Source organism: Xiphias gladius, chromosome 19, assembly GCF_016859285.1.
Source record: "Xiphias gladius isolate SHS-SW01 ecotype Sanya breed wild chromosome 19, ASM1685928v1, whole genome shotgun sequence".
NCBI lineage: Eukaryota > Metazoa > Chordata > Actinopteri > Istiophoriformes > Xiphiidae > Xiphias > Xiphias gladius.
The window spans coordinates 12,358,280-12,376,013 of NC_053418.1; the positions used below are offsets into that span (position 1 = coordinate 12,358,280).

Consider the following 17,734-nt stretch of genomic DNA (forward strand, 5'->3'; position numbering starts at 1 on the left):
TAAAGACAACAGTGAAAAATGTGATATTAAAGGAAAAATCTACTCTTACTATTTGATATATCATTGTTTTTTTTTCCGCATTCCATAGGTCTGTTATTATTTTCGTCGTGTTTCGGTTCAGTTTTCGATTTCTGACTTTTCCCAAAAACCACTGCTGATGATCTCAGAAAACTCAGTTTGAACTTGATGCACTGTGTAGGTTGTAGGCCTCCTCGAAGCTGGAGAGAGCCTGACAAAAAAAGGAGTTTTCTCCAACGTTTCCAGTGTGTTATGGTGGAGGGTGGTTATGAGAGTCAGTGCAGTGAGAGAAAGACAAGCAAAGAGAGGGCAGGTCATGGTGAATGTGATAATGATCATGCAGACGTGCTACAGCTGCAGGGATTAACAAAGAGGAGAGAGGCCGTAGAACACAGACCCAGGAGTAACCTCATGTAACGAGCCCTGTGTAAAGTGACACACCGATGTCATGGCTCCATCAGAGGGAAGAGTGGAGGGGAGTTGCGGGGATAGTTGTGTATTTTGTACGCCATTTCTGCCGGCTTAGATGCCATACGGTACAAGTACAAGTGAACATAAATACAGTGTGTGAGATATCTGAGGTAATGGTGAGCCACAACTCCCTGTGAGTCTGACGCAGGATGCTGTGGAAATTAAAGATCATCAGACCTTCACTTTCCAAACTTTAAGACCACAGAGCAGCTGTACAAGGCGCAGGAGATCTTTAATTGTTTAAATTATATATTGAAAGTCATGTTAACAGATGAAAATTCGACTCTTTTGCTTTGCTTCCTATTTGTTGCTCATTTTACACCTCTTTTTACTTTACTATTTTATGAGACCGTTTTTTTTTAAACTAAATTAAATGTGTGAATCAACAATCTGATGATCCATTTGCTAAAGCAGATGATTGGTCAGTGGTTCCTTTCTGATTACCGAAGGGTGGTTGTAATCAGAGGGCTGGTGCTGATGGAAAATTCAGTGTGACAAAGAGACGTTCGGCCCCCTCCACAACAACAACTGTGCAAGTCCCGTACCTCCTGTATGATGTAGCTAAAGCGAAACCGCCTCGATTCAACTTGGATTCAACTTGGATTCACTTTCAGCTTTACATCTTCCAGCTGCATATCTGCTCCCTTCCCTGTGCGTTGGCAAGATAAGACAAGTATACAAATGGAATGTAGTGAAAAGGAAATTGTTAAATTACCTTTGTTGTAGCTGCATCAGAGAAAAGTCTTTTTCCCAGATGTTTTTATTCAGTGGCAGGGAAGCAGTCAGGTTATGACGAAAGGTGAAATCTCTTTTTTTCTTTCAATATTATTTAGAGGTGTATTTTCTATTGGTTTCATACTTCACAAAAACCATTCTCTGCAAATCCATGCAAAGCTGTACATATTTCAAATAATCACCGATGACGTGATTAAATGAATTTAACACACACACACACACACAAAACATGACTTTAATAGCTTGTTTAATGTTGTTGTGATATGCCTCCCTCATGACTGGCACTAACAGTGATGCAGTTCAAAAGTGTATCTACAATAACTAAGGCATGAAACATCACTTTCTGGTGTCTCCTGTGTGTGTTTTTATTTTACTGCACTGGCACAGCTTCTGAAACACTGCAACATCACAACCTACTGTTATTTACAACAGAAAGATGAGATGGCAGCAATTAAAACTGTGCTCTGATATGCCGGCTTGATGAAATTCACAAAAATAACCTCTTGTTAGTAATTCATGAGTCTTTTGGGAGATTGTGTGACTATAATGACACAAGAATAGGAAAAGAACAGTCAAAGAAACTGCAGAAATAAAGGGAGGGGGGGGGGCTAGACAACATGAATATTTCTTGTAACAATTTATGCTGCAAAGATTAAGTTTACAATATTATATATAATATGGATAATTCTATGATACAGCTGCTGCTTATTTGTTCCATTCGAGTCTTTGTTCTCTGTCTCTGTGCTGTATTTCCGTTCCTCTTTTCTGGCAGACCTCTCTAATTAATACTGATAGCATCTGACAAATTGAGACATCACAGTGTTGGTGGTGGGTGGCTATTTACAGAAACACACACACATACACACACACACACACACACAGAGGCAGGTATGTTGTCAGCAGCACCTGCTCCTGGTCTTGACAACGTGTGGTCAATATTTATGGGCCTGCCCTGAGAAGAAATTTGAAGGGCAGAAAGACAAATAAAACGGGGACACTTTTCTGCTTCCTGATTTGTTTGTAATATTTTTTAATAAAAAGGAGAAGAAGTCCCTCTTTTTTCTTATGAAAGCAACTACTAGAAAGCAAACATTCGCCATCATCTACCATGTCATACAGTTCAAAAGCAAACCGGTAAGCAGGGGTCTTTGGGACTTGTTTGATGTTAAAGCGAGCAGATATGTAACAAAAGAACACAAATCCAGAGGAGATATTTAGTAGTAGAAATGTTGCATGAGTCATGAAGGAATTCTCTGGACAAGAGTCCTTGGATCTCTACAGAGACACACAGAAACTGCCTGCCCACCTTCAGCACAGAGTGGCCAGCAGCATTGTGTGTGTCCTCCTCAGATTACCGCCCTCCAACAGATCCCTGTCTGAGCAGCACAGGAAATAAATAAATTAGAGGTCAGGCTGAAATTTCCCTGTGACGACATCTGGCTTAGTCGTCTTGCTCGGTGTGCACTTGCGCTGAATGTTTTTTTCCAGAGACTGGATGGCCCAAACAGGAGAGACAAAGAATGAGGGGTCACATCTGGAGGTGTGCAAAGCAACTCATAAGGGAATAGAAAACGCTACAATGGCAAATGCTATGTGAAAAAACAACTCCTACCCGAGTGAATTCGACACTTCTCAGTTCACTTCTCATTTTTACCTTTCAGGTGAGAGAAAGTGCAGGCTGAACGGGCTGCTATAAAACAGGAAGGAAATAAGGCTGATTCAAACCTCATGCTATCCATGTTTATTGTTTTCCTATATATGATATTTAAATCGTGCATGGCACGGTTTTTACAGCGTTCAACCTAATGAAGTCACCAGGGTTATCTTGGATTGGACTTGACACCTAAGTGGTTTGAGGTGTGAGGTCTGAAATAAGTTGGCATTTAGGAGGCTTGGAGGACTAATGAAATGAAAGACTCTATCCAGCTGCATTATGGGAAATGTATGACCCAGTGTTTTTGGAGCTGAAACCATAAAAGAGACTAAAAGTCAGGACCTCTTGACCTCTGATGCTTCATTTTTGACCAATATTTTTCTTAATCTGTCCCTTGTGAATCCCTTAACTTTATATAAATTCACTTCTAAATTGCTGGATTCAACAAGGTGGACCAACTTTCTCTGACAGGCTTGATTTACTTGCCTGTATCTTTTTTTTTTTTGAAAAAAAATGTACTAATAGCGTTTTCAGTCATATCATAAAACCAAGAAAAACATCAAAATATAACATAACTCTACATACTAACATCCATATCCATATTCACCCATATCTACAGTACACCTAAAAACAACAACAACAAAGAAACTATAAACTAAACAAATATACAATACGCAAAGAAAAAAAAGCATTTAAGAAAATTAAAAAAGGGTTCAAAACATGTTTGTGCAGCAGTCTTAGATGCTAAGTTCGTATCAGAACTCATAAGCCTTCACTTCACTGGCCTGGCTGCGTAATGTAACCTGCCAATGTTTGAAAGCTAAAACTAATGATTGAAAATCTTTGTGGTTTCTGCGCTTGTATAATTTCCAGGCAATTTACTTCAATATACATCTGTTCAGACTGATTTGTGTTATTCACAGACTGAAGCATTTCTGAGAAAGAGCACTATCTTCCTTGCTGCACCACCTGATACCAAGGGTTAACACATGAGACACTACAGAGTGAGGGAAGTTGAGAAAAACAAGAGCAGAGAACAGAAAACAGATGGGTGGACCATGTAGGAAATAGAGATGCAAATACACCTCAAATGTAAAACAGAAACAGGCAGAGAAAGATGTATGAGGAGAGAAAAGGTAGGCTGAGAAACTGACACCAGCACGCAAAGATAAACAGACATGAGGGGGACAGGAGAATCAGACAGGATAGACAGGAAGGGGGGAGGAAAACGGGCCGCAAAGCTGACAAGGTTATCTTGCCATGTGTGTGAGAACAGTGTGCTCTGAAAAGGACCGGCCTGTCTAAATGCCAACACCGCCTGGAGCAGCGGGGATATGCACTGAATAAGATATGCAGTCAAGAGATATGAGACAGACACAGACTGAGACAGGTCAGCAGGGTCACTTCCATAAGCGCACATCATTAATATTGATCACACATAGAGCAGTTCATTGAGGCTCCACCACAACTAACAGCATGAAAGTTTTGTTGATATGAAGTACCTAAATAATTGTTGATAAAAGAATCATCTGTGATTCTTCAAGCTCTAAAACAAGTAAAAATCCTATTTGTATCATTGTCTGAAAGCAGACTTACTGCATTCATGCATTTTTTGTCCATTAATATATAGATACAATAACTGAATGACAAAATATGGACTAACATCTTCTGCTACCTCTGCAGAGAGTACAAGTTAAGTGTTTCTTGGGCCCCTTCACCGCCACAGCTGCTGGCTTAGACCTCAAACTCAGCGTAGGTTCACGAACACCACCTACAGGATCTTCCACATTACTGCAACTAAACATACAACAGCAAAAAAGGGTTCTAATGCTAATGGAGTTTTGGATTTGATTATTACAGGATTAATAGGGGAGGGAAATGACGTTAAGGCATAGCTGGTTCGAATCCCTTATGAAAAAGGTAAAGGGATCATTTAAGTCTGAATTAAACGTACGGCAGGAATCAGTTGTATCCACAGCCTCGTCAGTAGGTGACGTATATCCTTTAATCCGTGCTGTGTGATGATTACTGACTATAATGCCCCTGGACATGGGTTTATAATTTCATTTATCTCTTTGAGGCTTATGTAAGAAGAACACTCCTATCTTCTGTGTGTGCCAAACTAAGGGCCTCTTTATCAGCAGAGTCAGGAGGTGAGAGAGATAACCAATGAGGGTCACGTTTACTGTGATGTTCTGAAAGTGCACTCTGTAACAGTGGCCTGCCGTAAAACAACCATGCTGTTTGAAAAGAAGATGTAAAAAAGGTATTTTGGCACAGGATTAGACATAACAGTGTTTTTCGATAACAACACATAATAAAATGTGTGTCCAACTATCAGTTATGTCCTATCTATAAAGACGGATTTAATATTCTAAATTAGGTTAATATTCTAAAAAAGGTTAAAAACACAAAAAACACAGAAGACAAGGTAATAACAAGATGTGATATAACAGCACCAAACTCCAAATTATTGTGAAATATTCACCTTTTTTAATTTGGAAACATAATAAACACAACCAAAGTCAAACTGTGCAGAACTGGAACTTAACTAGATACATTTAACTGACCATAACATCACATATATGTATATAATTGGTTTGCCTATAATTGCTTTTTAATATTGTTTGTAGTCCATCACTATAGTACATTCCAAAGAATAGTTTTCTTTAAGAGAATATCTACATGATACAGCAGAGTGAAAAGGCTCAACAAGATTTACAAGTAGAAGTTTTGTCCAGAAATACTTTTCTTTTCTGTCACCTTTTCTCTCATGTGATGTCATGGCAGCCGCACTAGGTTTACAGGCAGCGTTAGAAACAAGAAGCTGCTGCAGAAGAGTAAGTCACACAAAATCCAACAGGGATCAGCATTTTTCTATAATTTAATTACTAAAACAAAAAAAGGTTTATTATATCATCGTCATCTGTGTTATGTCAAAGAGGGCCATCGTTGGGTTGTGGCAGTACAGAAACCTTTGGCAGTTCAACCAAAATGGAAACTTCAGGAACTCATTAAAATCTCCAGAGGGAAATTCAGACAGTAACTCAACTTTCAAAGCCACGCCACATTCGTGTTGATCTCGTCTGAGGAGCAATGTTATGGCAAGATGAGCTTGCCACTTGTGTGTGTTTTATATCCCGTTATTGAAAATAAATCTCAGATTTGTACATGTTTGACCTGGATGCTTCTGTACAATGCAGACAAGGGTGCTTGCCGTTATCACGTGGTGAGCAAACCCAGTAGGTCAAAATGAGGAGGTGGCAGGTGGTTTCAGTGAAGTGTTTCAGGCATAGAGAGGCTGGTAGCCAATCCTCCGGCTGCCAGCTCTACAGGTGATCACACATACGCTCAGCATCCCAAAGAACTGCAACAGGAAAAATAAAGGTAATCAGACTCAAGCTCTTAAAATGTACTTTCTGAAGCAGTGTAGGTTATGTGAACAGATTAGCTCTGGGGTGCTATGTAAGGAGTTACAAGTACTTTAACTGCTGTATTTGAGAAGGTCAGGTTAGGATCAAGGACCGCATTCAATCTCTGTGAAAGAGCAAGAATTACGAAGTAGTCTACAGCACAATAGGGAGGACATCCCACTCAGATATCTTTCCCTTGTATGGCCATGTCTGAGTTTGGCTTTCTTAGAAAGATCACTTTGAAAAACCTAACTGAATCAATAAAGCCCATAAATGCTGGAATGGCTGACAGGATGTCACACTGTCCCTTTTCTGTTTCAAAGGGTAGCCTTCCACAGAGCGATCATTGTACTTTTGCGTGAGGGGACAAGCTCTAACATACCACACAACTAGGGCTAGGTTACAAAATCCATGCGCTTGGAAGGTACAACAAAGCATATTGAGCATATATAATGTGGAGCCTACTATTTCTCCAAAAAGATACGCCATCTGTTGCACTGACTGATGAATATCTCCAATATCAGCTGATTCATCCGCTTGCCGGCACATATTTTGCCGTGGGGTATGCACAGCAACGCTCTTTCACAACTGCGGAAGTGCGTGTTGGTGTCACGCTGACTGCACCCGTCTTTACCTTGATGATGGCGAAGCCCAGAATGACCAGCATGGCGTATCCCCACACATCCTGCAGGAGGCTGGTAAGCTTGACCTCACAACCCTAAAATACATGCACGAGTGCAGTGAGTGTACATACATGCTCATCCTACATGGGAAATGTCTGCCTGAAAATACCTGGAAGACAGTTCGGTTTTGGAGACTTTATTTTTGGAGACATTAAGCGTTAAAAGTCATTCAGTGTAAGCTAGTTCCTGTCTTCAAGTCGCAGGGGAGAAGCAGATAAAAGCATTTATAAAGCAATACCAAATAAACAGCTTACAATCCCACTTACAACAATGACATAAGCACGTGTGACCACATGTACACCGACCCAGTATTTCTGTCAAAAGGGGCAAAGTGTGACTCTGCATGATTTACCTCTACATTAAGCAGGTCTGGTTGATCCAGTCTGCCGGTGCACTGTATGGTGCCGTTTTTACAGCAGGACAGAGGCACCGTGCCGTTGTGGCTGACAGACCAGGGCGTGTTGGACCAGCTGGTGTAATTTATCACGCCACAGCACTGCAACTGCAGAGTCAAAGAGAGCATGGACAGGCGATAAGAGAGGAGAGAAAGGTAGGGGGAAAGGTAGATGCTTTATGAGAAATAGCCACTGGAAACATCCACCTTCTTACACTACCGTCAATCTACACCTATGTATGAGTGAGTAATGGTACAGAAGTTATTTAGGGGTGCGTGTAGTGTTGTTTATTTTTTGACCTGCACACTCTCAATCTACCTGCTTTATGTCCTACTTCAGCCCGCAACTTCCTGCACTTACCACAATGACAACTGACAGACGCAGAGATGTATATTTGGAGCATCAAAGCATGTCGGTGGAGCACTCATGAGTTGTTTATGGACATTTTATTTATTTGTCTGTTGAAGCCTTTTTCTTTCACAGTTAATTTTAGCTGTGGTACAAATACTTCAAAATTAGGGCAGGCTGGCACGACCAGTATACCACAATATTTTTGAGCATACACGCTGACACTGATATACAGTATATCAACAAACTGCTAAACTATTTAAAGAAAGACTATTCACGTTAAATGTATTCACATACTTTTGTTCTTGCAGTAACACACAAGAAAATTTTTGAAAAAGAAAATAATTTGTTATATGGATGAGGGTCATTGTCAATTTATAGACTTGGAAATTAGTTTCATTTAATTATGATCTTGCCTTTAAGGCAAAGAGAACACAAATTTATATAAAAACAGCTCTACTCAATAATATATATTGTCTACATATCGCCAGTTATCCTAAGGAATAGTAAAAAAAAAAAAATACAAAATATACAGTATACTCTATTTAGCTGTTGCTGTTTAAAGGTGGATTTTTCTAATAAGGGAACAGAGAGAAAGACAGACTGAGGGGTAAAATGAAAGAACAAGAGAAGGAAATGAAAGCAAGTAAAGCAGAAGAGGTTGAAGAGGAAAAACAGAGAACAGAGCTAAATAAACTATTTATATACAGCCGAACATAACACCAACCTGAGTCTGCAGATAGTCCACACCTTTGGTCTCAGTGCCCTCTCCATCATACTTTGCTAAGGCATCATTCATTGAGTGCTCCAGGTCCCCGTTTATCTGGACAGATACAAGAAGAAAAAAACAAAAAAAAACAAAACACAATGTATGTCTTCAGGGACTTTACTTATGGGCAGACAGAGTATACGAGTGTGGCAGAGCAGATTTGAAATGATGGGGATGAAAGAAATCCTAATATAGATTATGGTCAGCAGCAAACATTGTGTGACAGAGACTATGTACAATATCTGTGGCTCACCTTGCCTTGGTAGATGAAGCTAAATACCAGAGCAGCTATTTCAGCTGCAAAGATCAACATGATGACCAGAAAGAACTGGGGAGGGAAGAAAATGAGAGAAGTTGTAAAGAAAATGGGTGAGTAAAATAGAAGTACAACCGAGTGAAAACATAAATGAATCATCAAAGATGCCAACTAAAAATTGGTACTTGGTACGTTGGTACGTTTGCACTTGCACTTTTCGAGTCTACAGCTGAGGATGCAGCTGTAGAGTCTGACAAACAAACAAATTTGAGGGAAATGAGAGGATGATTGAAGCACGAATTATAGCCCACAGCTAAGCTCTCCTGCCACTTCCTCTCTCTCACTCTCTCTCAAACACACACACACACACACACACACACACACACTTACAAAGCTGAGGCCGAATTTGGACTCCCGGATTGTGGAGCAGCATCCCAACAGACCAAAAAGGAACATCACCACGCTGATGCCAATGATGATAGCTGCTGGGACCAGGGCGTACTTGTCCTGAATGAAACCTTCAAAGTTGTCATAGCTCTTGATCACATAGGCGCCAACGTAGGCCAACGCCGCTCCTGCAGCCTGCCGGGAGGAGGGAACATCATCATCATATGTTACACATGCTACTGTTGATTCACAATTGACAAGTTAGCAATATGGTTACCATGTGTGCATGCAGATCAGAATGCTTTTATTGTTGCATAGATAATCGTTAAAGAATTATATGAGTATATTATACAGAGTAAAGGTAAAGAAAATTTTTTTTTTAATTATCATTAGAAGACACTAGTTTTCTCATTTCTCTGTATGCTTGTCTTAGTTGTTGTTCTGGGAATAAACACAAAAATGGGTATCCACTGAAATTAACACTATTGAACTGTGTTCATTTTTACGTGCTGACACTGTTTAATTACACAACCCTCTACACTAAGCACCAGGTACAGAGCCGAGAGCTAAATTATGTTAAACTGTCCCATTTTTGACAATTTTTCCTACTCTAGTTACTTAGGTCTGTTCTAAAAAGAGTCAACAATCATAAAGTAATGGCCCTTCAGCTTTTCCAGAAAACCTCAGAATAGTTAAGACTTTGCATTTAACAAAGCAACGTACTGGAGAAATAAAACACACACTTATACAATCGAAAGGGATTCGTCACATGATCTGTGTTTTTCTCCCTCTGCTGTGGTTGATAGCGTCATGTTCATATTCTGTACATTAAATAGTCAAAAAGCTGAGAGGAAAGAGCAGTTTTTTAACCTTCCACTCATCAACACTGATATATGAAATGAGTCAGCCATTTGGTGTTTTGAATGTAAACATGATGTAGTTAAAACACAGCAAAGTGAATAACTTGGACTGTACTGAACTATGTCATTCCATCTTAAACTCTGAGGTCAAAAAGATAGGAGAGATAGTAACATACAGTAGCCTGCTTGATAATAACCTATAATCTATAATCACAAATAGCATCAAAGTGAGAATAAAGCTGCCTGTTAAAACACTTTTAGATAGAGCACGAGGGTATTTGTTCTGAATGAATCATTCAATATGCTCCCTGATAAACCCAGGCTGTAAGATCACTGATGGTCTGCTCCTGTGGAGTCAAATGCGGATGAGGCACTGAGTCACACCATCATCATGACCTTTTCTACAAGTCATGCTCCAGTAGTGAGCTCCCCGGTCATGAGACTGCTTGCATACGGGCAGAGTTTGCAGACTGAAATTACAGTGACGTTCAAATGATTTTTTTTGTGTGTGTAAAATGACACCTTTGTTCTGTATTTCTGTGTGTGTTTAACTATCTGGTTAAGCAGAGACAACTCTTAAGAAAACAATGGCTGTTTTATATTTATCTCATCATCAGCCCCCCTGACTTCCTTTTGCCCTTTGAAACGCACTGTATCAGGCTTGATTAAAGCTCCAGTCAGTGGTAAAAGAAGCCCACTAGTGTGGGAGAAAAAGAGAGCAAAGTGAAAACAACTGCCGAGTGATGAAAGCTACATGCCTAACGCTTCAGAATCTAAACTGCAAACGAGATTACACTCAAATATGGCTGTTTGTGCAAATCCTGTTTTTTTACATTCTGGCAGCACAGCGGGAATATGAGAACAAGAGAATATGTGATCAGCTCAATTCCCCTTTGCATCAAAGATGGAAACTTTGTGGCAACAAAGACGACCTGTTATTACTAAAAAAACCAAAAAAAAAAAAAAAAAACCAAAACAGAAATCCCCCTTCGTCTGCGGATTTCGTCATTTTCAGTATTTCTTGCCCTCCTAATGACATGGGTTATACATTGTGTGCTTGGGTTTTTCGTATGTGAGAGTGTGTGTTTTGTGTGGCCAAACATTTATTCATCCCTCAGTTCAACCCCATGACTCACTTTTCTTAATCACTCCATAGTCACGGGATCCCCCCCCCCCCCCCTAATCTTTCCAGAAACTCTGATCTTGTGCCTAGAAGCAGCACAAAAAGGCTTACCCGACGTATAGCACCCATGCACAGTGCCACCTCTCTGGAATGTGAGAAACCTCTGGGGCCAAACCCTTCAAATCACCCAATTTGTTTAGAGAACAAACTTTTTATTACACAATTAGGTACAATGACTGATTCAATTTTATAATACAAAGAAACCATGCTTTATCACAGAAGCATTACATCAGTTGTGAAGTGGATCATTTTCACTAAATTCAGTACAAAATACCTGCGGTCCTTTGAAACTTTGGGATCGTCAAAAGACTTTAGACGAACTTTTGTGGGTTTGCATGATGTTTAGCTGCATAATATGTTTTTGTAGAGAGAGACCAGGCAGTGAGTCTGGCAGAGTTTAAAAGGATAAGTTGATATTCTCGTTGAATTTTGATTTTTTTTTTTTAAAAACAAAAAAACCCCAAAACATTTTCTCAATGTCTCTCCTGTGTCCAAGTTTCAGTTACTCTTGTTCAAAACAAGCAGTTTCTCATAATCTCACTCTAACAGCTGTTTCAGACAGATGCTCACTGTTTTACTCTAATACATGGAACCGGTTTGTTTAGTACCAGACTGTTGGCCAGCGTAAGTTTGCCCCACATTCTTCATAACAGTCACGAGGTGTTAAAGACTACACAACTGAGCTGCAGCTGATGGAAAGAACGGGATAAACCCCAGCGTGGGGTGATCTTTTGAGTTATGTGGTTTATAAATGAGAGAAGATCGTATTGAGTTTTTGCTGTTTCACTCATGGACGCTCGCAAGGTATGTGCCAGATCTTTGCCCTATGGCAGGGATATCTTGCGTGTGTTGCCTTGCGGGCGAGAAATAAAGGAAAGACCGACTTTGGAATATGGTGAAGGACAGAGGAACTTAATAAACCCTAAAAATTGACAACCATTCAGCACAGACTCATTGAACACATTAATATGCCCGTTAGAAATGGGAAAATGGCAAGTGTGAAACGCAAAGTAGAAGATAGCAGATAAAGAATACGGAAGGCAAAAGTGGATGTGGTTTTTCGTATTAAAAAGATAAAGCGCGGCTGTGGTTTCCCTTGCAAATACGCACACAGGTCAGTCACAGTGATCTAATTACACAGACATCAGCCACAGACAGGTGGAGAGGTTTGGTGGTCCCTTCAAAACCCATTTCGTCTGAAGGGGAGAGAGGAGCACTAACAACTGTTTGCCAGGGGCCAGAGGCCGAATGGGAAGAGACGTTTGGGAATTAGCCACTATAAGCCAACAATATACAAATGCAAAATTTACTTTGACGCAAAGCCAGACGTGAGTTCTGGTCAGATTCTGAGTCAGTCAGAATTCAAGTTGGCTGAGTGAGTCAACTTTTCCCCTGAACGCAGTTAGACTGAGGTTCACATCATTGAGAAACGTAAATCAGAGCCCTTCCAGAATCACTGGGCCCCCTCTAGTAATTGCAGTGCGCAGATGTGGACTTTATAAAGGCACAGTTAAAAGGAGGAAGTACAGTGAAGTGGTAAGAGTGCGCCGGCCAGGAAAAAAAGGTGGCAGGTTACCACGATGTTATCAAGTCTTAACTCTGATCTGTGTAATGCCAACCTGAAAGAACACGGGGGCTCACAGATGACTGAATAGTAACCAATAACGACGATGAACAGGGGGGGGGGGAGGCAACGCTGCAAAGCCACCAAACACGCTTCTGCTCTCCTCTCTCCAGCCGTCAGGGCAAATTAAAATCTTCGCGGGTGGAGAAAATGAACACCCCGACTTACCCAGAATATCAAGCTGAGGAAGAGGAGGACGGTTTTAGACGTGAAAATCCCGCAGTCCATGGTGTGCGGCGGAGGTCGGGCGAGTGAAGGGGGACTTCGGAGCCGCTGCGGTCCACTTTTTATCTCGCTCAGCGCCGGGGCTGCTCCTGCCGCCGAAGCTCTGGTCACAAGATTTCTCACTTTGTCTGAGTGCAGTGACTGAGATCACACGGTCACATGCTTTGGGGAGGTGAGCGATGTAACACAACAGGTCCTACAGCAGCCACCCCCCCCTCCCTCCGGTAAATCGCTACATCAAACACCACACACACACACACACACACACACACACACACACACACAGAGAAGAGGGGGGGAATCCCACAGAGTCATAGAAAAGCACGCAAAAGACTCTAATGACAATAAACTGAGGCTAATGTGTAATTATTTTTAATACACAACAAAGGAACAAACTTTAATCTAGATTCCATTTGCTTTGGGATCTTTTGATTTAAAAACTGCACTTTTTTTTTTTTTTTGTCAGTTTTTAAAAATAAAATTTATTTCAAGTTATTTGTTACACAACAATTGTAGCTTACAACAAAACTTCTGTATCTGAACACTTCTCCATATGATTGAGTCATTCAAAGAGGTAAAAAACCCCCTCCCTGGATGACGATGATGGTCCCCTCGTCTGCTCCTCAGCAGTTTATAGCAATGCCGTAAATTAATCTGATGTAAAAAGAGAGGCCTGGGGGAATAGATGACAGTGTGCTTTCATTGCTACAAAACAGTGGTTTGTTGACACTACTTCAATCGAGGGGTTGGAGGCCTTTTAATCTGCAGTGGCCCTGTTAGACACAATGAATTTGGGTGATTCCATCCACTGACACATTTAACTCCAGTTACTTACTATGGAGGTTGGAGGGAGCGAAGCATACGGTAACTTCTGCCCTTTTGACCGGGACAGAGATGAACGACTCCTTATACTTTTGAAACCACAGCAGCACATCATCTAAAGGGAGAGTCACTTATAAGTACTAAATTCCTTACTGTTTAATTAAAAGTCCCTACACTGCTGATGTAGACAAGGTAAACACGAAAAACCACAAGAAGCCTAAAACAGTTACAGTAAACCATTGCTCGAGGAAGTAAATGTTTTGGTTTAATTATGGTGACAACATGCCGATAACATTACATAGAAAAAAAAATCCAAGCTGTTTACGGTATAAACAGTGTTAAAGAAAATAAAAAGGCCTGTTTTGTCCCACTGTGCCGCTGGTGCAACTTCATCTGATCCTCTTCACTGGATTTAAAGGTCTCTACGCTCATCATCAACAGATACTGTATTTAAAATAACACTACTTACACCGACTTGTCAGGCCGTCAAAAACAGAGCTGTACTCTCATTGAAACTAATTTTACTCCCCTTGTTGTAATACATACTCTGTCTCTCTCAGTGTGTGTGTGTGCGTGACAGGAGGAGGCGCTATCAGGGCACTACAGAAGGCAAAACTACATTTCGCCAATCTTCTCCCTCAGACAGACAGACAGACACACACACACACACACACACACACACACACACACACACACACACACACACACACACAAAGAGAAGCACAACACTTTATCTCGTATTAATAGAGAAAAAAATAAAGACAGTAGATAAATTCTCCATGGTTCCAACAATTTACTCAAGTATTTTTGATACAGTTAAGATAAACTGATATACCAGTCCATGTGTCTTCTAATCATCTCCAGGTTAAAGCAAATAACATCAAGGAGTAACCAGGATGTTGGACCACATTTTGGATTCATTTTCCAGTTCAATGTCAGGCAAAATCAGTTCAAGGTGAACTTTAAGGATTAACACAACAAGTGAATTTAAATCACTAATGTTTTCTAATATTGTTAAAGGCTTGTTCACATCAATATATGTAAACACATCGAAAAGTGGCCTGAATTTATCATGATATAAACGTGAGAATCACAAAACAAAACCACAAAGTATTTTTCATCAATCAATCATATCATATATACCTGCAATTTTATGTTAGTAGTATTTTATGTTTGAAATCTTCATCTACTAACCTGCTATTCTGTGCATCAGAGCATGTTTGTGCTGGAATTATTACGTTTCTCTTTCATGTCCTAGATGAAATTATTGCACTGGTTGTCAAACCATGGACTGGCGCTACAGTGAGAAAGAATCCGGTTTTAAATATACACACATGCATACTCATGTGAATGCATCCCTCACTGGTCATTTCATAAAGAGTCTTAAATTCAAAAAGACCCGGGAAATTAATCTTGAATTCGTTTCTCTGGCTGCCCCTCCTCACAGGCTGATAACTATTATCCTGGCTGAGGTCCACCTTCCTCCACACAGAGGAGACATACAGCAGCCTACATTAATGTTTTCAGTATATACTGTAAATATGACAATATGAAATTCAATTTTCTGTTTTTTTTAACCTTTTTCACTTCATGCTTTCATTAAAACTGTCCTTGCTTCTGCATTATAGGGAATTATGTCTATGTTGAGGTCGCTATATGGTGGGTCTGCGAGGCAACTGTGTTTCTTTGGTCATATTTGAATTGATTTAACAGGCAAAAACAGATGAAATAAAACTAAGTTTGGGGGCCAGTATATCACACACATTACTGTTTAACCTTATTTAATTCTAAAAGTCTGTACTTGATTGTTTGGAGGGCGTAACTTTGTTAAAATAGTCAAAATACATGCCTCAGATTACACTTTACAGCTGCCAGCTTGTAATTGCTCAACAAACTGAAACCCATTTGATCAAATCTCTAAATAAAAAATACAGATGTGGACAGTTGAGATTACGCTGATTCTCACGGTGTGCTTTTTATATGGATATCCAACCTTTTACGTGGGATTTTTACAGAATAACCCAGCTGGAGAAAACACAAACTTTATCAAGCTTGAGAGGGAGAGTAAGGCGCGCTGTGTGGGTGCGGCTCAGTCTACACGGCTCTCATTAGGGCTTTAAAAACCCTGAGCCTGTTAAGAGGGCAAGTAGAGATATCACTCTGTCCTTGTCTCTCGGTGAACCGCACTCATCCGCTCCTGCCAGTAGTGCTATTACAATGTCTTCTGCTGTGATTGCCTTGCCCTCGGCGGCTCCGGCCAAATCTCCAAAGAAGAGAGCCAAGTCTCAGAGGAAGAGGACGGGACCCACAGTGTCAGACCTGATACTGAAGATCATGTCCGCGTCCACTGAGCGCGGTGGCATGTCCCTGGCGGCCCTGAAGAAGGCCCTGAAGGCCAAAGGGTACGACGTGGTAAAGAACAAAGCCAGAATCCTCATCGCCGTCAAACGCTTGGTGGCCAACAAGTCCCTGATCCAGACCAAGGGCACCGGGGCCTCGGGCTCCTTCAAGCTGAACAAGAAGTCCCCCACACCTCGAAAGAAGAAGGTGGTGAAAAAGAGGAAGCCAAAGGCTAAAAGGTTCAAGAAGGCCAGTGCCAAGAAAGCAGCCGGAGGTGACACTCCAGCAGCCAAGAAGTCACCTAAGAAAAAGAGGAAGGCAAAGAGTCCTAAGAAAGCCAAGAGGCCCACTGCAGCCAAGAAGCCCAAGAAGCCAAAGAGTCCCAAGAAGCCCAAGCGCAGGGTCGCCAAGTCCACCAGGACCAGGGCTGCTGCCAAGAAGTGAGCCCTCTCCCACTGAACACTAAATGCCACCCAGTGCTGCATTTAACTGTGTCTGGACTATACTTCTGCATTCGTTCCAAGAACTTGAGTTTGCTTGAGCCATTTTACAGCTTTTCTCTAGTAGAAAATACTGAACCTGCTGTTTTTACACACCCTTTTCTTGCCGCTATCTGCCATGGTCTGTAATGAATTGAATCGCAATTGTTGGAAATAATAAAACTATTTTAATTTACAGAGCATGTCTTGTGACTTTATCTCAGTTTTGGAAAAAAAAAAAAAAAAAAAGGATATACAGCAGATCAAATGTTCTTTGACTGTCTGTGCGATAACTCTCTGGGTAAGTATAGTCTAATGTAGACAATATCAAACTGAAAAAAAAATAAAACCTGACCAGCCTTTACTGTTGACAGGTATACCTCGTGTTTCAGTCGGTGTTTACATGCATGACTAGGTGCAGCCTCGTCATTCAGCGCCGTTGAGTTCACCATCTCAGAAAGGCTAGTTTTCTGTGGTCTTCACCCAGGCAACGAGCTGAACGGCAGCACGCGCTGTGTTGGCGCGCGCTCGCTTAAAACTTGATTTGCTTGACTCACAGTGACAAGTGAACGCGCGAGAGCGCGTAGCATGTTTCGGAGAGGGGCCTTTTACGCACCGTTACGCACGGGGAGCGGGGCGTCCAGCCGCGCGTTTTTCCACACAACTGACAAATCACCACTTGCAAAAAACGTGTTTTGTCGTGAACCGGCGGACGGCACAAGCAGCCACTGTAGTCACATATTAGACTGGAAAAGAAGCCACGTCCTTGAAAACGGTCCAGCATCTCTGTCATTCAGTAGCCCACAACTTTGGACACAAACAGGCGGCTATCAATAAGAACTTGTTGAAAAGTAACTCGGCTTCTAAACCGTATACCGTTACTTTGTAACGTCTTTGGTTGGTTTATTTGTTTTTCCTTGCGCCCGTTTCGCGCGGGGCCTGGCAGGTACAGCGGCTGGTGACACTCGGCGGCTGCTCGCCAAACGCGGCTAATCGTCCCCGAGTCTTAACGGGCGTGACGAGCCGTGTTCGTTGAGGTTCCTCTTATCTCCAGCAGGAGAGAAAAAAAAAG

The 17,734-nt window shown here is 41.2% G+C and overlaps 2 protein-coding genes across 2 annotated transcripts; one reads left to right on the forward strand and one right to left on the reverse strand.

The window, feature by feature from the left end:
- Positions 1–5,368: 5,368 nt before the first annotated feature.
- tspan36 (tetraspanin 36) lies at positions 5,369–13,191 on the reverse strand. The gene is made up of 7 exons (XM_040154340.1): positions 12,965–13,191; positions 9,133–9,324; positions 8,740–8,814; positions 8,445–8,540; positions 7,327–7,476; positions 6,926–7,009; positions 5,369–6,245 (listed from the first exon to the last, which is right to left on the reverse strand). The coding sequence occupies exons 1-7, from the start codon at positions 13,022–13,024 to the stop codon at positions 6,165–6,167; spliced, it is 738 nt and encodes a 245-aa protein (XP_040010274.1). The 5' UTR covers positions 13,025–13,191; the 3' UTR covers positions 5,369–6,164.
- Positions 13,192–16,007: 2,816 nt separating this feature from the next.
- On the forward strand, positions 16,008–16,821 carry LOC120805364 (protamine-like protein). The gene has a single exon (XM_040155552.1). It carries the CDS (start codon positions 16,061–16,063, stop codon positions 16,625–16,627), a length of 567 nt encoding a protein of 188 aa, XP_040011486.1. The 5' UTR covers positions 16,008–16,060; the 3' UTR covers positions 16,628–16,821.
- The last annotated feature ends 913 nt before the right edge of the window (positions 16,822–17,734 follow it).

What these genes read in the sequence shown, in the direction of transcription:
- tspan36 (XM_040154340.1), bottom strand. Translation starts at nt 13,024, where the DNA reads ATGGACTGCGGGATTTTCACGTCTAAAACCGTCCTCCTCTTCCTCAGC. An exon ending in CCAAATTCGGCCTCAGCTTT is followed by an intron (nt 8,815 to 9,132) that starts GTAAGTGTGTGT and finishes TTCCCTCCCCAG; the next exon opens with TTCTTTCTGGTCATCATGTT. An exon ending in TGGACTATCTGCAGACTCAG is followed by an intron (nt 7,477 to 8,444) that starts GTTGGTGTTATG and finishes TTGACTCTGCAG; the next exon opens with TTGCAGTGCTGTGGCGTGAT.
- LOC120805364 (XM_040155552.1), top strand. Translation starts at nt 16,061, where the DNA reads ATGTCTTCTGCTGTGATTGCCTTGCCCTCGGCGGCTCCGGCCAAATCT.